Genomic DNA, 24,651 nt, shown 5'->3' on the forward strand with positions numbered 1-24,651 from the left:
CTTTGAAAGTAATGTTTCTCAAACCACCATTCACAATCGCATTTTCTCCATACTTCTCCCAGATTTCCTGGTTGTTCTGGGGCATATGGACCCTGGCCTATCTGTAGAGGCAGTCAGGTTAGTACAGTGATGTGTCAATTTAGTTTAATGCATTTTATGTACGGAATGTCTGCCCTTATACCACCTATTCCAATCAAGGGCTCTGCCTATACAGGCCACCCAGCCACAGGGAAGGTCACCTGGCACAATAGGCTGTGCCAGGCATCCTCATGTCACACGAAGATGAGCATCTGCTCTTTGGCATGCGTAGAGAGCTAGCAGCTCAGGCATCAGAAGTGTGACCCCTGTGTTGTCAAAAGGCTCTAAAGAAAGGGTTCATAATGACTCCAGCACATGAGGTTGGCTACCACACTGGATTTTAAATACATATATTAGTGTTGGCCATTAGTGTGTGAACAAGATCTTCAATACTGTAGGCAGTAGGTACTATTTAAAGCATTTTCCCAAGTTGGTCCATACTACGTAAGAAATTTTAAAACTGTAGATCAAACCCAAAATGGAGACAAATATTACTCTGACTGAAAAGTAAATGGATAATGGTGTAAAGAGACAGCAGAATCTAAATAGCCAGGTTAACATCAAGGACTGTCACCATATGGTAGAGAGTAAGAGAAGGAAGGATAGTCTGAGATGGGAGATTGTAGTACAAGAAAGGAAGTAAGTGTTTCAATAGCCTGGGGCTCCATGCTTCACCAGACACACTCACGAAAGCTCATGATCTTCCGAGGGGTGGGTCTATGTGATGGTTCCATTTAATATCCATATAAAAAATTACACTTAGGTATGAGCCCGAGCCCATCAGTTCCAAACGTGACTTCTTGAAACTGTACCCCTTGGATACTAGCCAAGTTGACAGTGTTTGCACCACTTTGCAATCTTATCACGACCTCACTAAATATCTGTGCAGAATTTCATTAACAATAACTGCATCATCTGCAGAAAATCTGAGGTTACTATTAATGCTGTCTCTGTAAGGTCATTGAAATACAGCATGAACAAGAGTCACAACACGCACCCTGGTTCACACCCAAAGTTAATTCTCCATCTGTTGATGACTCTTTCCAAGATAATATGCTGTGTCCTCCCTACCAAGAAATCCTCAGCCCCGTCACAAATTTCAATTCACAAATTTTGATAGTAAGAGTAGGTGTAGTCCTGAGTGAAATGCTTTTTGGAAATGCAGAAATACCGTGTCTACCTGACTACCTAGATCAAAGGCTTTTGGGATACCATACAACAAAAAGTGTGAGTTGGGTTTCACATAATTGATGTTTTTTAAATACATGATGGCTGGCATTGAGAAGGTTTTTCTGTTCACAATACCTCATTACGTCTGAGCTCAGAGGATGTCCTGAGATTCAAGAAATGGGTATCAAATATACTGGACAGTACTTTTGTGGATGATTTCTGTAAATGGGTGTGACCTGTGCTTTCTTCCAACTATTGGGCATGGTTTTTGTATGTGAGTTTTATGCTAGATAATGGTTAAAAGATGGGCTAACTCGGCTGCAGATTTTGTATACATTGGACCCTGAAGCTTTTCTAATTTTAGCCTTTTCAACTGCTTCTCAACACCAATGACACTAATACCTACATCAAACAATGGAATGACCAAGATGGAATAAAAGCAATATTTGCTACTCACTACACAGAGGAGGCACTGAGTTGCAGACAGGCACCATGAAAGACTGCTACATATTTAACCTTTCAGATAAAAGTCATGTGCGCGTGCACACACACGAACACACATGAACATTCAAACAAAGGGAAAATCCAGGATGGAACGTAACAATATTGTGAATAGGGAAGTTGCTCCTCACCATACAGCACAGATGCCGAGTCGCAGATAGGCACAACAAAAAGACTGTCACAAATTAGCTTTCAGCCAGTAAGACCTTAATCAGAATTAGATGGCAAACACACACATACACACTCACGGAAACGCAACTCACACAAACTACTGCAGTCTCAGGCAACTAAGGCCACACTGTGAGCAGCAGCAGCACAGGTGCATGATGGAAGTGGTGACTGGATGGGTGTAAGGAAGAGGCTGGGGCAGGTCGGGAGGGAGGGGGAGAGAGAGTAGGGTTGGTGTGGAGGACAGTGACATGCTATATGGGAATGTGGTTGGTTGGTTTGTGGGGGTTGAAGGGACCAGACAACAAAGGTCATCGGTCCCTTTTTCCATGACCATGAAACTCCCACAAAGAAGAGAAACAAGCAACAGAGAGGACAAGGGACGACACGGTATAAGAAAGACATAGACAAAGACCAGAAAAAAGGAATTAAAAGCAAACAGAGTGTTACAGTGGCTGGCCGACCATGGGGGCGGGGGGGGGGGGGGGGGGGGGGGGGGGGGACCCAACCACCAAGAGACACTAAAAACCCCAATCTAAAACCGTAGGTCAAAGGCCAGATGTAAAAAAAAAGGGGGGAGGCAAACCCTCAGATCGAGTGATAAAATCCCCCTGCTCGAATCTCGAATAAAACTCACAACTAAGCTCACCATTGCAGCAGCATCCATTAAAAGGGCACGGAGCATGTCAGGCAGCACAAATGTCTGCCTGAGCGCAGTTAAAAGCGGACAGGCCAACAAGATGTGGACCACTGTCAACAATGATCCACAGTGACATAGAGGTGGGTTCTCGTGGCGCAATAAATGATCAAGCGTCAGCCAGGTATGACCAATGCGTAGCCAGCAGGAACAACAGAGTCCTTGTGAGAGACTTGCAAGGAGGAGCGCCACACACCTGTAGTCTCCTTGATGGCCCGAAGTTTATTGGGGGAAGGCAGGTTGCACCATTCATCACCCCAAGTACCAAGGACTTTCTGCCGCAATACTGACTGGAGATCACATTCCGGAAGGCCAATCTCCAGGGCCGGTGCACTGATAGCCTGTTTGGCCAGTGTGTCAACACATTCATTAGACGGGATGCCAACATGACCTGGAGTCCACACAAAAGCCACAGAGCGGCCACAATGGGCAAGAGTATGGATGGACTTCTGCATACCCATCACCAGACGAGAGCGAGGAAAACACTTGTCAATAAATCGTAAACTGCTCAGGGAGTCACTACAGATAACAAAGGCCTCACCTGAGCAGGAGCAGATATACTCTAGGGCACAAGAGATGGCTACAAGCTCTGCAGTGAAAACACTGCAGCCCTCCAGCAATGAGCGTTGTTCAGATTGTTCCCAAAGAGTAAAGGCATAACCAACACTACCAGCAACCATCGAACTGTTGGTATAGATTATTGCAGAGCCAGGAAACGTGTGCAAGCATGGAAAGAAAGTGTCAGCAGAGGGCCTCAGGAGGGATTGAGTCTTTCGGGCCTTGTGCTAAATCCAGCTGAAGGCATGGGCGGGGCACACACCACGGGGGTACATGCATATGGGCCCAGAAAAGAGGTGGGAGAGGGAAAAACTGAAGCCCAAAGAGAAGACACCGGGCACAAACCACAATCTGACACCCTGACTGGGGCCGCCGTTCGGGAAGATGGATGACCGAGTTGGGGAACAGGACAAGGTAATTTGGATGCCTGGGGAAGCTACAAACATGTGCAGCATAAGCGCCCAGTAGCCGTTGGCATTGGATCCCCAATGGAGGGACACCAGCCTCCTCAAGTATGCTGTTTACAGTGCTTGTGCAGAGAGCTCCAGTTGCAAGTCAGATTCCGCAGTGAAGGATGGAGTCGAGCAACCGTAACGCATAAGGTGAAGTCAAACCATAAGCCAGGCTCCCATAATCACAACAAGACTGAATCAACACCTGATACAGTCATAGAAGGGTAGACCGATCGGCACCTCAGCTCGTGCGACTCAAGCAACGCGGAGCGTTAAGATGCCACCAGCACATTTATTTCAGCTGCTGAATAAGAGGGAGCCAAGTCAACTGGGTATCAAAAAGAAAGCCCAAAAACTGATGCGACTCCACCATGGCAAGAGGTTCGCCGTCAAGATAAAGTCGCAGCTCAGGGTGAACAGTGTGATGCCAGCAGAAATTAATGACAAGTCTTGGTGGCTGAGAACTGGAAGGCATGCGCGACAACCCAAGACTGTGCCCTGCAGATAGCGCCCTGTAGTTGCCATTCAGCAACTGCAATGCCAGTGGAATTTTAGTACAGCAAAAGTCATCAGCATACTAAGAAGCCGATATGGACATTCCCACAGCTGCAGCGAGCCCATTGATAGCAACTAAAAAGAGGCAGACACTCCAGACAGAGCCTTGCGGGACCCTTATCTCCTGGACTTGGAACTATGGAAGGGACCAAGTTGCACGTGGAAGGAAGGAACAAAGCGACAGAAAATTTTGAATAAAAATCGGCTGTGGGACCCTAAGACCCCACCCATGAAGCGTGGTGTTGATGTGATCTTGCCATGTTGTATCATATGCCTTCCGCATGTCAAAAAGATGGCAACCAGATGCTGACGGCGGGCAAATGGCGTACGGATGGCAGCCTCCAGGCAGACCAGATTATCGGTGGTAGAGCAGCCCTTACGGAACCCACCCTGAGACAGAGCAAGAAGGCCCTGAGGCTCAAGTGGCCAACTCAACCTCTGGCTTACTATGTGTTCGAGCAACTTGCACAGAACATTGATGAGGCTAATGGGGTGGTAGCTGTCCACCTCCAGGGGGTTCTTGCCAGGCTTCAACACTGGTATGATAATGCTTTCACACCATTGACATACGGTTGGAAAGGTCTAGGTGGTGTCGTTGGCAGCCCCCCCCGAAAGGCGTTTGAGCATCTGATAGTGGATGCGATCCGGCCCGGGAGCCATATCAGAGCAAGCAGCTAGGGCACTTTGGAATTCCCACTCACTGAATGGAGCATTGTACAATTTGGGGTGGTGCTATGGAATGAAAGGCTCTGATGTTCCAAGCACTCTTTCAGGGAGCGGAAGGAGCCGTGTCCTCCATCACGGACATGGGAGAAGAGTCGGGGCGGCCCTGAGGGTCCACTGGAGGTTTAACAAACGTAGGGACAGCCATCTCCAACAGGGGCAACGAAGTCGCTATCATAGCGTATGTTGCAGTCATTGGAACAGGATGAAGGCATTCGTATTTCCTCTTTGCATATTGATAGGTGAATCTGTCCAGGGTTTTGATTTCCATTATTCACTGCTCCTTATGGAGAACAGGGCAGTCAGGTGAGCAGGGGGGTGTGGCATTTCCCCCAGTTGACACAAGTGGGAGGAGGCACACACGGAGCGCCCGGGTACAGAGGACGACCGCAATCCCGGCAGGTGGCACTGGAGTTACAGTGATGCATCGCATAGGTGGAGGGACACGAGTTTTCACGTCGCAACAGTAAACCATCACTTTGACCTTTTCAGGTAACGAGTCATCCTCAAAGGCCAAGATGAAGGCACCGGTAGCAACCCTGTTATCTCTGGTCCTATATGCACGTGCCCGACAAAGTGGACACCCCGTCACTCCAAGTTGGTGTGTAGCTCCTCATCCGACTGCAAAAGGACGTGACGATGGAAAATAATTCCCTGAACCGTGTTAAGGCTTCTATGGGGCGTAATTGAGACAGGGATGTCATCCAGCTTGTCACAGGCGAGCAGCACCCACGACTGGGCTGGGGAGGCCCCCCTGAATCAAAATCTACCCGCTACGCATTTTGGACAATGCCACCACTTCCCCAAACCTATCTTCAAGATGGCTCCAAATCTATCTTCAAGATGGCCCCAAACCTATCTTCATGATGGTCGACAAAAAACTGGGGCTTCATTGCCTGGAAGGTCTCTTCATCAGTCCTGCTGCAAATTAAGTACTGAGGCAAATATGGTTCTCAAGACCTGGTCACCAAACGGTCCTCCCAAGGCGTAGCCAGGGAGGGGAACAATCGGGAATCATAGGTCGCAGCATCAAAATCATTCCTGACATGGTTTGAGACTGCTGGGCCGAGCCACCACCAGCTTGATTTGATTTAACCCATTTCATTGCGGGTCATCCGCCCTGATGCCACCCACTCCAACCAGGGGCTCTCCCCACAGATGCAACCCAGCCTCAGCAAGGGCCACCTGGCAGGATGGCCATTGCTGGGAGTCCTGGTGCCCCAGAAGGATGGGCACCTACTCCTTGGTATACGGGAGAGGTCTCAGGTCTGGCATCAGCAGTGTGATTCCTGTATTGTCAGGGGGCTACCACCAAGAAGGTAAATGACAACCCCGCCACGACGGACTGGCTGCCGCACTGGATTTCGGGTGCTGAAATGGTCCAGCATTGTCGTGGACATGAAGGATGAGACGGCACAGGGCATGAGAAGTAGGCAACCCGTAAGACGTTGGGTGCCAAAGCGCACTACATGACAATAAGTAGCATGCAAGATCTTGGTGCACGATGGACAAACAAAGAACACCACATCAGGCATCCTTCCCCAAATGGCACGCACTAGCAACAGAAATTTGGAAAAGATGGAGATCAAACCCGAGAGGTCACTAGTATGTGTAACCAGTTCGTGTGGTGGGGCTGTTAGGTACCCAGGTACCCTAGATCAGTTTTTGCAGAACATCTCGTGACCCATTTTGCGGCAGTATCAGCGTCAGCCTTCTATCCAGCTGCTTTCCTCCCATGAAAGAGCAGACTGATGTTTCCCACTTGGGTTTTACCCTTTGTTAGGTGGAATCCTGCAGTGAACATTTCACTGAATGGGTGCTTCTTCTGGCCCTCTGTTCTCATAATTCAGCTCCTGGCCCTGTTTCCGTCCATAACCAATTGATTCAAAATCTCAGTCCTCCAGAACAATAGTATCTCCTCCAGGTGTTTAGCTGTATTTGGCTCCAGGGCATTTTCCTCTCTCATTGGTGAGATAGTCTTATGGTTCCTGTCCTTAATCCTGGCAAGGATTCATCATTCCGTGATAGTTACTGGCCAGTCAGCCTGACCAATTTCCTCTACAAGTTACAAGCACAGAAGAAAGAGGGGAAGGAAAAGGGAGAGGAACGCATGTCGTAGATGCTAGTGAAGGAGTTCTTCCCCAAATGGCTCACACAATGGAGAGAAAATTTAGAAGTGGATGTCAAGACCTCAAAGAGGGACCAAAACGCCAAAAAGAAAGGATGAAAAAGAAATGGCGATGGGAACAAAACCACAAAGATTACAGGAAATCAGGTGGATAGCCAGGTCGACGTAAGTAAGAACACAGAGACGGGGGAAAGAGCGAGGGCTGAGAGGAAGGGGCATGGGGAAGGAAACGCAGCCAAGAAGAATGAGCTGCAATAGCTCAGGGACCCATGGGTGCCACACAAACCCACAAAAGCACTGTGAGCCCCCTGGGAGGACAGGGGTGGGGGGTGAGAATGGGTTCAAATGGCTCTGAGCACTATGGGACTTAACATCTGAGGTCATTAGTCCCCTAGAACTTAGAACTACTAAAACCTAGCTAACCTAAGGACAACACAAATCCATGCCCAAGGCAGGATTCGAACCTGTGACTGTAGCAGTCACGCAGTTCCAGACTGAAGCGCCTAGGCCCGCTCGGCTACAGCAGCTGGCTGAGAATGGGGTATTATGGAAATTAAGGATTTGTTGTAGTGAGAGCTCCCACTTGTGCAATACAAAAACCTGATATTGGCAGGAAGTAGAACATAGTGTTGGACAGCATGTTCAACTACTGGGTGGTCCAGCTGTCTGCTGGCCACAGTTTGGTAGAAAGCAGCACACTGGTTGGAACTTAGCTCGTAGATCACACATCTGCATTCACAAGCAACCCTATCATGGATGGCGTAGGGGATCCCAGTGACAGGACTGGATTAAGTTGAGACAGGTCTTGCATCTAGGCAGTTGATGGATGTCCAGAATGAGGCATCATCAATTGACATGTCACCACTTTTCAATCAAGCAAACCACTCTTACACTAAGTTTTTCCTGTAGCATCATCCTGGTAAGCTGTTTTCGACATTAAAACAGTTTCAGCAGTACTTTCACTGAGCAGAAAACAAAATTTCATAGCTGTACATTGTTCACTTAAACTTACCATCATAAAAACTGGACAAGAACAAAACATTGCTAGCAAAAATAATCCCTGCAGATAAACAGAACAAGCCAGTTCAACAACACAAGCAACACTGATCTGGCAACGAGTTGCGCTATCCACACCTAGCGGCAGAAATCCCTACTACACAAGCTCTGCCCAAGGCAACCAAATAATCCCTGCAGTTCACAACCCTAGTGATTCAGACTTTGTCTGCGGGTAGGATTATAAGGTCTAGATCAGTTTTTAGTTGGTGGATTGGTGGATGTTAACAGGGGTTTATTAGGGGGCTGTGCAAGTGGATTATAGTCAGATGGACGAGTGAGATGAGTCAGGCAGGATTCAGTATCTGTTTTGGATCTAGTCTGACTGGCAGGGTTGGCCACAAAGAAGTGTTTCCTCTGAAGAGACTTTTAACAAGCCCAGCATAATTAAATTTGGAAGTGGGGTAAAAGGTAAGGTCTTTGGAAAGAACTGATGCTTCTATTGGACTGAGGCTTTATAAGGAAAGGTTCACAACTGTGTTAAGTCAGCCATGAGAGGATGTGGGGGATGTTTGGAGGCTCTTTTAGAGGTGGTGAATAGTGGTAGTCCAAGGTGGGAGCAGAAGGTGAACAGATTAGATAGATTAGATAGATTTTTTGAGGTAGCGTTTAGCATTCTGTTCTCATTATTGGAGAGCAAGAGTTTCAATCTGGGAGGTGGGGTGCAGGAATTTGCAATTGAAGAGCAGGAGAATTTTACAGACAGAGAGGAGTTATTGCAAGGCAGTTTTGGTTTGATTTATATGGTTTTGCACAACTAGGTTGGTGAGGGCTGTGGACTGACTGAATTTGAACAGACAGGTGTAACTGTGAAAGGAGTGATTGCTGCCAGAGATGGGTAACTTTAAAATCAGACCATTTGAGGGAATTCTATGAGCTACACAACACAGCAGAGGAACAATATGTGGGATTCGGTACTGGCTAGGAATAGGGGAAACTTCTGTATTGGTAAGGATGAAAGGAGCAAGAGTCTGTATTGGACAATAAAGAAAGGCATAAAAATGTGTGAGGGGAAAAGCATCACAAAAAGGATGAAACGACTGGAGTATAAGGAGAAAAGGTTAAACATTTTGGGAGGGGGGGGGGGGGGCGGCTATAGTGAAACACTAAACTAAAATCAGCAGGGAAATAATGAGAATGAAGAGACATATAAAAAAAAAGACAATAATGGTGGGATGTGGGACGGTGAGCTCAATCTTCCCTAGTCCCTGTCCTCCACTTACCTAACCCCCTTCCCTGCTCCCACTCCACATGGTTTCTATCCCACTAACGCACCTACTACTCTTTTCCCCATTCTCTATGACCTACCCTTTGAGCCTGCACAAGCAAAATGAAAAACTTTTGTCATGACTCAGTATAACCTATCTTAGTAAGCCATGGTGGCAGAATCATTTGTAGACTGGTTTACTACACTCTGAGGAAGGAAATAATCATAGTCTGTAAAACATTTTAGGCGTATATGATTACCAAAATGTCAGCTGAAACATCAAATAGTAGAATTTTTATTTCTGTAATTTTTAGTTAAGTTTCCATACCTCCTTAGTTCAAGTGAAAACCACAAAAATTACGCACAATCTGTAATATTTGGTAGCCATGTTTATAGGACATTTTGTCATGCCCACCCCCTTACAAAACTAATTTTTCTCCACTTGTTTACTGAATGATTGAAGTCTCCTACAATGATGATAGTATGACTAAGGAATTTATTTTACAGGGAACTTCAGTGTTCTCTAAGGTTTTCGTTACACCTGGGGGCAAGTTTGGCGACTGATACAACGAACCACTTACAAGTTTACGCTCACCCCTGATTCTGAGTCTTGCCCATACAATGTCACATGCAGTTTTAATTTGTATCTTCGTGGATCTGAGTTTCTCATCTACTCCAACAAATACACCACTTCCATTTCCCATTAACCTATCCTTTTGACATAGGCTTAAATTTTTCCCTAACTCTGGCACTTCATTGCAAATTCTTCTGGCAGTTTATCTCTACAATTTTAATCCTCTTACATGTGGATGTAGATCTCTGCATCTTACACTAATATTTCTGTATCTCATACAGCCATCGTTATCTAGACAGAATGGAGATTTGCCTAATCTGAAAAACTTGTGTGTATCCCACACAACCAGCCACCTGCAGAGCAACATCTGATGTGTAGTGCACACTCGACTCATTCAGGGGGACCCTACTGTTCGTAACCCTATGGCGCAAAACCATAAAATCACAGCCTAGCTTCTCACAGAACCTTTGAAGTCTATGGTTCAATCCTTCCACTCCACACAGAACCATGGGGCCATTATACGTTCTGGGGACAATGCAAATTTTCAGATTCATTGAAAACTCAATGCGCAAGGCTGGTCTTCCAAACCACCTCTGCCAGTCACTGGAATGATCCAAGCATGACCTCTGAGCCCAGATGACAGGAGTCATTTGTTCCAAAGTTTGCCACAATCTATTGTTTGTTGCAACCTGTTCCCTCCAAGGCTGCCAGAACAACCTCTTTAACATGTCAAATTAAGCCCCCCAACATACACAATGAATGCACTTGGTGTTCCTTCCCTTCCATTGCTGCCATTTCCCTATGAGGTACCATTATTGCCACACCTTTGCACTACAGATACCCAAAAGGGTACTTGCATCCTCTCAATACTGGACACAGCAGATTTCCCGAAAGTTGAAATGAATCTCACTGGCTTGGTTTCAGTTTCAGTGAAAGACAGCACATCGAACTTACTTGTTAGAGGGATCAGTAAACACCTAGACTTCTTCCTGATGCCTGCCTCTCCCGTACAGTGTGCTTTGCCTTACCACTTGCATGCTACTTCAGTCTCCATTAATATTCCCATTAATTTTTCACATTGGAATATAAATTTATTGTTGAAAGTGACTTATTGCATAAGCAGTGTGCCGAGTTCAACTATCAGGAATATTTTTCTCTCCCACTTAACTCTTGTGGACTACAAATGTCCCTCAATAAACTGCAATCCAGCACCTTATCCCAGAAAACAGTTTTTCTACCCTCATCCTCATTACAGCTGGGCCCCTCTTGTCATTGCGTTTGCGTGACCTGCCCTTCCTTTTTGATCTTCCCCAACCTATCTTCCTCTTCTCCCAAGGAAGAAAATAATAGTCCTGAAAACTACTTTTACAGTTGCCTGTAGGCAATATTAAACATTTTGTTTCCTGAAGGTAAGTACAGGCCTACAATTCTGCCTTTTAATTTACTGAATATATGTGCAGTTATTCATGCCATGGACCAAAAAGGGAACATGAGGAATTTGCTTAAGCCCCTCATTTGCTACACAGAATTCAGTAGTTACCTACTGTTCCTGCCTGAAAAGGATTTGATCTACACAACTTCTGTGCAAGAAAGTATCATCGCTGTATTGTTACAGGAAACAACATTTAATATTTGAGATTAAAACCTGACTCCAGCATGCACTGGCTCTTGAGTAGAATTGAAGTACTAAATTAAATTATGCTAACTTAGAACAAGAAAAATATATCTTACCTTGAAAGCACGTGTGAACCTAACGAGCAAGGAGAAGAAGGTGTTTGCATCTGTTGTGCGAGGTGATTCTGCAAAATACTCTACGCATTCTCTAAAAGTTTCCTGAGCACTGCGCGCATCTGCACGCAGCCTGCGCAGTTTTTCCTCTGAATTTGCTAAGAAGTCTCTGAGAATTACACTCTGCTGTTTTCCTCTGACTTCAGCCTCTTTACGAACTATTTCCATTCCTTTCTCCAGCTCTTGGACATCAGTTGCAATGTTTTCAAGAGATACTATTAACAAACAAACAAAAATATGTATATATATATATATATATATATATATATATATATATATATATATATATATATATATATATAAAAAATAAAAACTACCAGCCAGATTCTATATTAGTTACATTCAGACAGAATATTCGTTTACATCTACATACTGTACGAATCATTTGGTCTGCACATTTTGAAAGGAAATCAACCAGTACCAAGCATAGTTTTAAATCAAAACTAAACCTTAGAAAACAAGTCAATAGTGAATCAACAGCGTAGTCAGCAAATGTGAGCCCAGCCTCCTGGAACATTGTTAAATGACTCTAGGAATATACTAGAAGCCCCCACGTATCACTCACATAGGGATCATGAGGACAAGATTTAAATAATTACAGAAAACACACACACACACACACACACACACACACACACACACACACACACACACACACACACACACATAGCAACCAATACACCGTTTGTAACATTCTTAACAAACATTTTATTTCTCAAACTGCCACCATTATTCCAGACTCAGGTTAATTAAAAAAGTCAGTACACTTTTACCCAACAGATAAAGGGCTTTCAATTTGAGGAAGTAAAAGAACACATGAAAAGCAACATAATTGTACAGCTAAAACACAAATACTTAAGTGGTTGGGATGGTCTTTCCTGCACAGTTACTTAAAAAACTTCACAAAATTTTGTCGTTAAACTAATTACATATCTCACCAATTTCAGCATCAGAGAATGTATGTTTTCCAATGCACTGAAAATCACCATCGTCAGACAAATACATAAAAAAGGATCAAAGGAGGAAACATGAAACTACAGACCAATATCAGGGGTTCCTACATTTCGTAAAATTTTTTGGTCAGTGAAGCTGGCACAGCTTACTGCATCTTTTCTTAAAAACAATGTCCTATCAGAAGTGCAACATAGATTTTGAAAAGATTGCAGCACAACAACAGCTGTCACAGAATTTTTGCACAAGTCTGTAGCTATGTAGATGAAGATAAGAATACTGTGGGCATATTCTTTGATCTCACAAAAGCTTCTGATCTGTTCAACCACACACTTCTTTTTGCAGAAACTGAGGGTATGCAATATCACGCACACCATCTCTTTAACTCCTGTCTATGTACCTATGGAGCAGTAAACAGTGCACAAACAAATTATCAAAATGAGGAGAGAAAAATCAATATTACAATCTCTGACAAATAATAATGCATGGTGTGCTGCATAGGTTAATACTTGCACCATTTCTTATCTCAAGTATGTAAATGATACTGCGCTATCTTTTAACTCCTATATAACTACTTATGCTAATGGAAAGGAGCTGTCAGAGTGTGCCACTGATGAGAACTTTAACAGTTTACTGGTGCTACAAAAGAACTGTTAGGCTGACACATGGTCTGGGATACAGGGAGACCTGTTGTGATACTCTTACCAAAAATAAATATTTCACATATCAGTGGCTGAATGTGGTACAACAAATTGGCAGAATCTGTAAGAGTACAAACTGAGGATGTACTTAAAACAAAATTAATATCTTTTCTTGTAAACAAATGTCTATATTCCTTGAAAGAATTCTAAGCTGTATATATTTTGTATTAATGGTTGTATATAAATATGTTACATCAATTATCAAGGAATTTGATGACCGCTGCTTATTCAAAATGACAATACAAAATTACTGCTTTAATGTTAATGATATAAAAACACTTTGCTGCAAACAGATTGAAGTTTATCTGAGAGATAGGTACGGATGCACTGATGAGGTTAAAGGGACCGAACTATGATGTCATTGCTCCCTTAATCCTCTGTGTGTGATGCTGGGAATAGCCTCTAAAGAGGAAAGAGACAAAAGCAAATCCCAATGGACTCGACTGTATCAGAGAATCAAGAAAACAAAGAGACAGAAACCTTAAGGAGAAGCGAGATAGGGATAAAAGGATGAAGATGGGTGAGTTGCTCTGCCCAGAGAGCAGCTGGAGACCCCAAGAAGCGTTATGCGACAAGAGACACTCCGTCTTCATCCGACCAGTGCTTCTACACCCACCATTACCACAAGAAAACTAGCTACACATACAAGATGAAATCTCATACAATGGAATGACGACGACAAGTCTGTCAACCAAGTAAAAGAATAACGTACATTAAAAAAGTGGTGCGGGCAGGACCCAGGCCAGACCACCTAGTAAGGGCAGCCTTGAGCTCCTTGGGTCAGAGCAGGTGACAGGCCATCCCTCCAATCCTTGAAGTGGCCAATAAAGTAAAACATAAAACCAAATCAGAGGTGGCGTGTCAGCAAGTTTAAGATTTCACCATAAGATGGTCAAATTAGGGCAGTCCAGTAGCATGTGGGCCACCATGAGATGAGCACCACATCAACAGTGGAATCAGTCCCGACACTGGAGGATGTGGCCATGAGTCAGCCATGTGTGGCCAATTTGAAGCCAACAGAGAACAGTAGATTCCCTACAAGAAAGAAGGGAAGACTGCCACATGGCCATGGTCTCTAGTATGGTCCAGTTTATTCAGAGAAACCACGACACACCAAACTGCAATTGTTGGCATAAAGTCGACCGAATGTCCAGTACCAGTAATCCCATCTTTAAAGTTGGCATCCTGGTAGCCAACTTGGCCAGCTGGTAAGCGTGTTCATTCCCTGAGATCCCAACATGACCAGTAGCCCACACAAAGATGACCAACCATCCAGCATGGTCAAAGTCAGACAGGACACCCTGGATAGTCACAACCAATGAATGTCGAGGTAGCATTGGTCGACAGCCTGAAGAGTACTCACGGCATCACTGCTTATTAATAATGACTCGCCAGTGTAAGAACGAAGGTAGCTGATGGCTCAAGCAATGGCCACCAATTCTGCAGTGAATACACTACATCTGTTCAGCAGGGAGCGTGGTCCACTGCATCTTGCAGTGTGTGTAGGCACAACCAGTTTATCCGTTGAATGTAGAGCCATCAGTGTATACAGTACCACACCTGAGCCTGGAAATATGTCAAGGACATCCAGAAACACGAGTCAAAAAACTATAGGGTCCACAAAGTCTTTTTGTCCAAAGAAGAGGTCAAGGCAGATCCAATTACAGAGTGAACACTATGTGGGAACACGCGAGATCTGGGCACAAGGCTACAGTGGGAAAAAGATAGAGTTCAGAGCAAAGAATCTGTATGTGAACTGCCATCATGACTGCAGACCTTAGCCTCTGTTGCGGGAGGCAGATTTCCCTATCAGGAAACAGGTCACAGTAGTTTGGATTCTCAGGGGAGCAGTGAATGTATATTGAATAGTTGAGCAGCAGTTGTTGGCGCCTGGTCTGTAGCGGAGGGATGCCAGCCTCTGCAAGTAGGTTGTTCACAGGGCTGGCATTGCAACATGAAGGCATGTGTCCAAATCACATTCATTTGTAGCACCACATAGGAGGAGGAATATATACCCTTACATCATACATATACACTATCACCTTGACCTTCTCAGCCAACAAGTCACCTTCAAAAGTCAAGATGAAGCAGGGCGTATAAGTGGACAAGGAATAAAAAATCCTGGATTTTTCCCAATTAAGAAGTGCACTTTTTTCATGTTAAGCGACAATATACTTTTCCACAGAATTGTAGAACTTGTGAAGAAGAAGAAGAAGAAGAAGAAGTCAGTCCTGGTAAAGATCTTTGATGATGTGCAACAACATGCACTCTGTATATTTTCATAATTATGAAAGTGTAAATTCGAATTCCACCAAACACAGCACATTAGTTTCCAAAGCATTGAAATTGAGATTGCAAGGCCCTTTTGTAAGCCAATCATAGCACGTGTCAAGTGATCTCGCCATCCAATTATAGCCGATATTCAGAGCATAGGACGCACGATGTAGTGAGCCAATAGTGACATCACTGGTAAGTAGCACGAACACATGAATAGGAAAAGTTAATGATCTACAATAACATGCATAGTGTAGGTACAAAAAAAGCAAAGCTTTCATTTATAATATTGATTTCTAAGATTAGTAAGTTGCAAAGGAAGCTTTCACATAACATTTGTCTTTTTGCATGTGTTACACTTTAAGATACATCACACAAATGAGCCAGTGAAATTTAAAATAATGACATAAATGTTTGGTCTTCTGGGCTGAAATTATTCTAAGTGGCTGGTCCTCAAATTGTTAAGTTATAAACGAGAGTCAAATACTCTACGATTTATGAAATTCAATACACATTCTCACACATAATGCAATTCATCTTGTACAGAAGGAAATTTACTTCTAAAGTAATGCTTTTCAAACCAAAATTTGCGATATTTTCCAAAGATCTGTTAGAAATAGGTTCATTTCAGTGGTTGCCAGAGAGCGCCAGAAAACAGGTGTTACTGCACTTGCACAGGTAAGATAGCGTAGGAAGTCCATATGTTTCTACGTATAAAACATTAAGATATCTTACAATATGTCATAAAAGAAACAGGACACCAGAGGATACTCCAAGAGCATCAGAAGTTCATACACCAAAATAAAATATATAATTTGGCTTTAAGTGCACATTTGTAAGTCCAGGTTCACAAAAGAAGTAGGCCCCAACTTGATATTAAGCTTTTCAGTATGGGTTTTGGGATTTAACTTTTCTCAAAGTACCAGTAGTGTACTATCTCATATTTGGTCCTTTATAATGGCAAAATTCCATACATGATGTGCACTTGAAATTCAGCGAACAGTTGGAACTAGCCTATACTGTGGAATGGAATGCTTTGTTTCAAATAAATTGACTGCCTCAGTGGAATACATTAATAGAAGCCAAATTTCTCTAGCAAATTGACACAAATAACTTCATTGTTCTACAAGGTGATTATTGCTTGATTGCCACAAACGTGGAAATGAAATAAAATCAGAAAACTGAAACTAACAATATATTTCAGCCACCCGTAATTATGTGAATGTATTTTACTTCACTTGATAGCTTCCCGGCCACAGAAATCCATTTCGTTTTCATGTGCTGTACATGATGAGGCAACAGCAAAATCACTCGATGTAAACACAGATCACATGGAGACTACACCCCCCCCCCCACCCCCCGTCCCTCCCCAGTACAACTCAGACTGCTCTGCACATGGGTGAATCTGGCAGCTTGGACTGCTCAAACAAACTTAATGTAAACAGTTGTGACGTCACTCTCATCTGAAGTAGTTTGTTGTTACGAAGTATTGCGTAGTCTTCGTCCTAAGGCCAACGACACATTTTGCTGTTGGTAGACACTTGTGTGTGCATGGCGTTTCGTTGTTATAAATGGCGTGTTTCTTTTGCAACTGAAGTTTTATTTTCAAACAACAGAATACCCAGAATGGAATAATGTTGTTAAAGTTTTATTTTGATATTTTTCTTAGTTTATGTTTTATTGCTACAGTATTATTTTACAGCAGTGGGATACAGTAATATTCTTTGTTAGAGTAAATTATAAAAATTTAAATGAAAATTAAAACCATGTAAAAGTCGCGGAAATCTGAATAATTCCCACGTTTTTTCCAGTTTTCTTCTGGATGAAAAAATTCCTGGGTTTCCCTGGGCGTATGTATCCTGTGAAGGTTCTAGTATCTATTCTGTTGTCTTTTGGCCTCCGCTGGGGATGATGGACAAACTGCGCACTTCATTGCTCCAAATTAGAATGCAATGTGTCATCAGTCTGTAAAAGGAGATCTCAGTGGAAAATGATACCTTGTACCATATTCAGACTTTTATTGTGGGGTTATAGTGACAGGAAAGTCACTTAGCTTACCGAGAAATAGAAGTGCCCGTGACTGAGCAGGGGAGACTGTTTTAAGCAGAATGGAGTCACTTTTCATTTCTGAAATTGCTGCCACTTTCCCAACCCTGTTTTTGATGCGTTCAACAATGAAGATGTGTTTGTGGTCAAAAAGGAATCCCCGTCCATCCTAGAATGAAATAAGTATGGGAGGGGGTGGGGAGGTCTTCACCTTTTCTGTGAGCCCTATGTTCCTCCCACAGTATAGCCAGGGGAGGAAACATTTTGGGGTCATACATCACTGCTTTGTAATTATGGCTTAACTTCAAAAGAGAATCTGGGGCTGTGCAGCCTCCAGCAGAGGGAAGTTTAATTCACTTCATTTGTGATTCTTCTAACATGGTACCACTCCAAATGGATGGCCTCCCCATGGACACGGCCCAGCCACAGCAACAGTTAGCTGGGCAGTAAACCGTTGCCTGGTGTCCCTGTGCCCCAACCAGGATGGGCACATACTCCCTGGCTCACGTAGAAGTTTCCAGCTCATGCATCAACAGTACAATCCCTGTGTGGTCAGGAATTTTCACAAATTTGATGAAAAACCCTGACTACATTGAATGAATAGACCAGCCTAAAAGAATAACCAAAAATTTCACCAGTATTCTAACAAATCTTTAGTGCTGAAATACATTCCTTCGTATAGAAATTCTGCTACTGCAGGAAATACGATTTAGAAATGAAATTATATAATTTATGAAATAAACAACTAAGTCAATATCTTTGGATGTTAAGCACATAATCAATGGCAAGTACACAATATGTAAAATTAATATGCTGATTAAAACAGTCACATCATTAGATAATTAAATGACTGTTACTGGTAAATATCATTGGTATGTGTTAAGACACCATTACGTAAGACAAGTTAAATCATATGCATGTACATATGCAGCACACGTCTGCCTAACTAATGGATCAATTTCAACACAACTTTGCTAAACATATAATTTGCTATCTGGAAGGAAGCACTGTGTAACTATCTACGTTCCGTGGTGCTTTGAGTGAAATTGAGGTGACACAGAAGAACTACTCAGGAATGATTGGAGCAATTTATACCAAATTTTGTAGAAACATGATCTGTTATTTTTATAAAAATAATGTGTGGGTAATATATATTACTACTACTACAACCCCTAGAGTAGTTGTGGGGATGAGAAGGCGTAACATGTAAAAATATTGGGAAATGACCAATATTGCTACTTAATCGATAAATTTAGTGGTCGCTAGTTGACAGTGGGTGTAAAGCAGGAACTCTGTGGTACCTGGAGCAATTTCAACCAAGTTTGGTATACACGTGATTCATTTCTTTGTCACTGTCTGAATAAAATATGCCTATTACCCCCAGGGATGCGAATGAGACTGAGAAGAGGATGAAATGAAAAAAAGTTCTAAAATGACCTGCTGGTAGTTTTTTCTTGTATTTAGTTGACATGGAACACTTTAAAAGTATGATGTATAAAGTTCTATATGTCTTATTCGCAATGTTCACTGTGCCAAACAGGCCATGAGAATACACAATGCAGCGAGCCAATAATTTTGTCAACGTGTTTTAGGATCTACAATCAAGCCACATGGCTTAATACTACAAATACACTGAACATCATCTCTGGAGTTGTATCGAACAAAATAGCAGGGAATCAGACGGGTGCAATGTGTGAGGCGGTGCCCGAAAGAAACTGAATTAATTTTTTGGGGAAAGCTTTTGTAGCACTGTTTTTTGCTGCTAGAATCGCACAGAGTGAACATTCCAGTCAGAAAGCCAAGTGCCATTGATTAAGAAAAGTTTTGGCAGAGTTTATAGTAGCAACTGTTTTCTGTTACAGTCATTTTTGCAATGGCTTGAACAGTGTGTGGCAGTAAAATTCTGCTTTTTGCTTGGGAAGAGTCAAACAGAAGTTCTCAGAATGTTAAAAATGGTGTATGAAGATGATGCTACAGGGAAAACTCAAGTGCTGCATGGTTTCCACATTTAAAAAATGTGGAAATGTCAACTGATGATGAACCTCACTCTGGTTTCCTTCCACAGCCCGAACACATGAAAATGTTGAAAATATTCCTGCAGTCACCAATGAAGAGTGACAACAGACCACCGAAAAAACTGTGGAGCTGTTGGGAGTGACTGAGTTCAGTGCAGCAAAGTATGTCACGTGAAATCAAACATTAAAGCAATGCTGATTTTTTTTTTCTTTCTTCAATTTGAGAAGAATTGTCCATTCAGGCTTTGTTCCAAGGGTTTAGACAGTTAACCAGGCTTCATACTTGGAAGTTTGATTGCACAACAGTGTGTGGCAGAAGAGGCCTGATTTGTGGCAGTCTGGTGACCGTTTTTTCCATCATGACATTGCCGCTGCTCACACAATCCTGGCCGCACAACAATTCTTGACCAAAAATGGCACGACTCTTGTTCCTCACTGGCTGCACTCACCTGATCTTGCCATGTGCTACTCCCCCCCCCCCCCCCCTCCCAAAGGGGACATGAAAGGAAAGTGTTTTGCGGATGTTGCTGAGATGAAGAAAAAGCATCACAAATGATGAATTTAAAGAATGTTTTGAAACATGGAATAAAATATTAGACAAATTTATTAGCACAAGTGGAGAGTACTTTGAAGGGGATTGAAGACTTGTGCTTAAAACGTGAATAAACAAGTTAAAAAAATAAGTTTCGTTTCTTTTTGGGTATCCCCTACTACATGACATACACTTAAGCGATATCACGAGTAAAAAGCTAGTTATGTGAAAAAGCAGTGGTCACATCAAGTGATACGAAGCACTATACACCAGAGACAAAGCTCTTTTGAAACACAGTTTGTGTTCGGTAATACTGACACTGCTGATGATGGGCATGTGCTACATAATAGTCCAGCAATAAATAAATAAAAATAATCAATCTCTCTCTCTCTCTCTCTCTCTCTCTCTCTCTCTCTCTCTCTCTCTCTCTATATATATATATATATATATATATATATATATATATATATATATATATATATATATATATATATATATCTATCTCACTCTCTTTCATTTTACTTAATAACTAAAATATAAAAATGCAGCAAAATATTTACTGTAACAACAATGTAGTAGAGAACATACCAACTGCAGCCTTGTCAATATGCAACAGCTCAGAGTCAAATCCCAACAGTTCAGGCATGCGGTGCCTAATTGTGTCGGCTATATAATGAAGCAGGCACATGCGTTTGTCTGTTGACTTTGTATCTAATAATGTGTCGAGACTCTGGAGTTTGAAACCATAAGCTGGTCCTCGCCGACTGCTGTTAAGATAATTACCAAATGCCAACACAACCTCAAGCACCCTCTTCAGTTTCCGTGAGCTTTTAACAGAACTTGATGCAGATATAACGGCATGTATTTGCTGAAAGCAGAACACAGAAAATTACACTACGTCACCAAAGAGGAGCGTGTGATTGGAAACTGCCAAAACGGCAACAATTACAGAAACACAGAGAAACTGTGAACAGGGACATACGTATCATAGTTCAAATAACTGGAACTTCAAGAATGTTCCATTATTATAAGGAAGAGGCATTCAAGATATTTATATGTAGTAACTTAACTTATTGCAATAAAGATAAATGACATCTTCAAAGTTTCAATTTTTTTAACATATAAGAATAATAGCTTACATCATCATTTAAGTATGAAATGTGCCCAAATATTCACCTGTTATTGGGAAACAGACAGGAATTAAAAAGATTTTAAAGCCATGAATTGAGTGACTTTTGATGGTGTTTAATTCTGGACAACTATGTTATTCTGTCATTGATAATGAGAAAGAATAACTGACCATAAAACATTGCAATTTCAAATTTTAGAATAACTTACTGGTGTTATGAGGTGTATGTTGTCAAAGAAATTTCCTATGTAGCTCATAATGGCTAATTTAGCAGATATCCTTTCCACCTTTCCAAGTTGCAGCAGAAATTTGTCTTCTTCTGTCAACAAATTTACATTTTTCTTCGAGCCCACATATTCTCTGTAGGCCTTCGTCTGTGAGATCAACAACAAAATATTAGCAAAATATGAGCAGTAAATACTGCAATAAGTATATGTACATATGCACATGCCCATGCGCACATGCCCACGCGCACATGCACAAAAAAAAAACAGAATTAGAATTAGAATATTATTTTTTGGTAACTTTAACCTTTTTAATAAAAAAACATTTACTGTGGAAAAGTAAAGTTAGTCAAGTTAGACAACTCAGTGCATATGTAGCACACTTAGTGCACACAGAAATCACCAATGTTGACTAATTCTGTAATACTCAGACAACTGAATGTGCATTAGCATATTCAAATCATTTAAGTAGAAACTATTTTTATAGTAACTTTCCAGCCAGCAGAGGTAAATCTGATGTTAAAACATAGTAAGGAAAGTATGTTATTGAGTGAATCACATCAGAAGGTAGTCCAGTTTTGATGTGTTCTGCACACACTTCCTCTACTAACATCCACAAATATTTTCATGTACACTTAGCACCAACTTCAATAAAATATTTCCTTCTTGAGCAATACTGTTATAATGTGTTACTGGTCTTGACATATGAGGGTTGTTTCAAAAGTAAGGTTCCCAACTCTGTACCCTTACCGTGCATGGTGCAACACAAAATCTGGCACCACCACCATGTTTGCTGGATCCCCACTACCGATTCCAACAACGAACATGGCTCTGCAATGGTCAGTACCGACCTGACAGCCATAAGCAATGGAGCCCGTCATCGCCGTCACTGCTAGGTGTGAAATTCGTGCGGTCATCTGATTTTTGCACGCAAGAAAGTTACCACCTGTAGAAATTAATCAGCAATTGAGTGAAGTGTATAAGGAAACGTGTGTAAGCATTCAACACGTCCGCAAATGGTGTAAGGAGTTTGCTAACGACCGTATGGGCGTCCACGATGAAAGACGAAGCGGGAGGCCATCAATCTCCGACAAAGTTGTGGAGAAAGTCGAGCAAATCCTGCTCGAAGATCAGCGAATCACCATCCGGCAACTGGCTACTCAAATTCCAGAGGTTCCTGAAGCTTCAATTGACGGGATATTGAATGAAAAGCTAGGCTACCACAAGGTGTGTGGGCACTAGGTGCCGCACATGCTTTCAGAAGTCCACAAACAGCAGCAGGTTGACTGTGCTCGGTAGTTCTGGAGTGAATGCGACAATAATAAGGAAGACTTCCTTGATTCCATTATTACGGGGGATGAATCATGGTGCCATTACATTACTCCGGAGACAAAAACAACAATTGCGTGTGGTGTACTGCTCATTGATTTTATGCCTAAAGGGACCACCATAAACTCTACACATTATTGCGAGACCTTGAGAAAGCTCAGAAGGGCAATCCAAAATCATCGTAGGGGAAAACTCAGCAAAGGCGTAAGGTTGTACCACGACAATGCCCGTCCACATGTGTCACAACAAATAAAGGAGTTAATCGACAAATTTGGTTGGGATGTCATTGACCACCCCCCTTACAGTCCCGATTTGGCACCCAGTGATTTCCATCTGTTTCCAAAATTGAAGGAGCACCTAGGCAGTCTACGATTCCACACAGACGAAGAGTTGCAAGAAGAAGTTTCCAAGTTTCTCAACGGGTTGGCGGCGGACTTCTTTGAGGTGGGAATGCAAAAGTGGATTACTCGAGAGGAAAAAATGGAGACAATGTGGAAAAATAGCTTAAAGAGCAACATTCCCAATGGTGTAATCATTTTTTCGAATAAAAAATTCCTGGTGCCTAAAAAAATAAGGGAACCTTATTTTTGAAACGATTCTCATGTAACTGCATGATCTGATCACAGATTTTCCCAGAGGCATTTAAGTAGTCATTTTTCCTGCCCTTTTTGTGTCAACAGAACAGGAAGAAACCTTAAAATGTTGTACAATGGGAATTACTCTTTGACATTCACTGCACAGTAATTTGCAGAGGCTAGGTGTAGACGCAAATGCTTACAAATACCAGGTAGCTATTGATGGAACATCTAGTTAGATAATGTCTACCAACAATTAGAAATGCAGTACTAATACTTTACCTCTTGGTCCGTAGGCACCATCCTCTGCAAAATCTCCACATTTTCCAATGATAACTGCTTCAAATCCAGAGCATTAACAGCTGCTATTACTTTTTCCACTGGCATTTCCATCTTTCTTCTTGAAATTGCTGAAAATAGTAAAAACCATTACTATCGTTCAGAATGATAAATGCTTTTAAAAAAGGGGGAAGGGGGGGGGGGGGAGGGGGGGGACTACATTTGAAGTAAATACTGAGTACTAAGATTTAAATAGCAAAGGACAGCAAAAGAAAGCCCACAGCACATGAACACACCACCACACAACCCCACACACCCACCTCCACCCCATCCCCACCCACCCAGAGGATGCTTATCATCATCTCCCATCTTTGAAAGATAACATATCAAAATGGATTAAGTAGAGTTGCACTCCTCTTCATTCACCAGAGATTTCCAGCTGACTGCTTTCCCAAAGTGTCACTACACAAATACTGTTAAAAGTCAAGTGCTAATAACTACTATTTGCATAAAGATGAGAAATATTTGGCTGAAATCAAATAGTGAAAATTGCATTTCTATAAAATAAATATAGTAGACCATGTGTAAATTTATTGAAAATACATATGACTAGTATTGGAAGAGAAAATGCCCATATCAAGTGCAACATTGAACCAATCATTCACTCCCACCTACTTTGAACCCCAAAAAATGATTGTGTTCCAAATGTAACCTTCTGCAGAGAGCTAATTGACAGAAAACTGTAGGACTGTCCCATCTGGATTGGATGAGATTCACTGGAAACAGTTTTGGAAAAGCTACTTTTTCATCACAACAAGCAAATTTTATAAATCAAGGTAACCATTTTTTACTAACAGATGTTAGATATATCACTTTGTATTGACTTTTCAATCACATGATGCTGGTGAATGCTGTCTTCTCCACTTGTTGAACTCACATTTACA

The 24,651-nt window shown here is 42.3% G+C and overlaps 1 protein-coding gene across 4 annotated transcripts in view; it reads right to left on the bottom strand.

Annotated features, from left to right (window-relative positions):
- Positions 1 to 24,651, bottom strand: part of LOC126473403 (formin-like protein) — a 469,317-nt gene that overhangs the window by 14,168 nt on the left and 430,498 nt on the right. For all 4 annotated transcript variants that reach the window (XM_050100419.1, XM_050100420.1, XM_050100418.1 and 1 more), the window contains 4 exons: positions 23,711 to 23,838; positions 21,510 to 21,674; positions 20,760 to 21,039; positions 11,596 to 11,867 (listed from right to left, as the gene is read on the bottom strand). In XM_050100419.1, coding sequence (XP_049956376.1) covers positions 11,596 to 11,867; positions 20,760 to 21,039; positions 21,510 to 21,674; positions 23,711 to 23,838 — 845 coding nt within the window. The remainder of the gene's footprint in view (positions 1 to 11,595; positions 11,868 to 20,759; positions 21,040 to 21,509; positions 21,675 to 23,710; positions 23,839 to 24,651) is intronic.

This window comes from Schistocerca serialis, chromosome 4 (genome assembly GCF_023864345.2).
Source record: "Schistocerca serialis cubense isolate TAMUIC-IGC-003099 chromosome 4, iqSchSeri2.2, whole genome shotgun sequence".
NCBI classification, from domain to species: Eukaryota; Metazoa; Arthropoda; class Insecta; order Orthoptera; family Acrididae; genus Schistocerca; species Schistocerca serialis.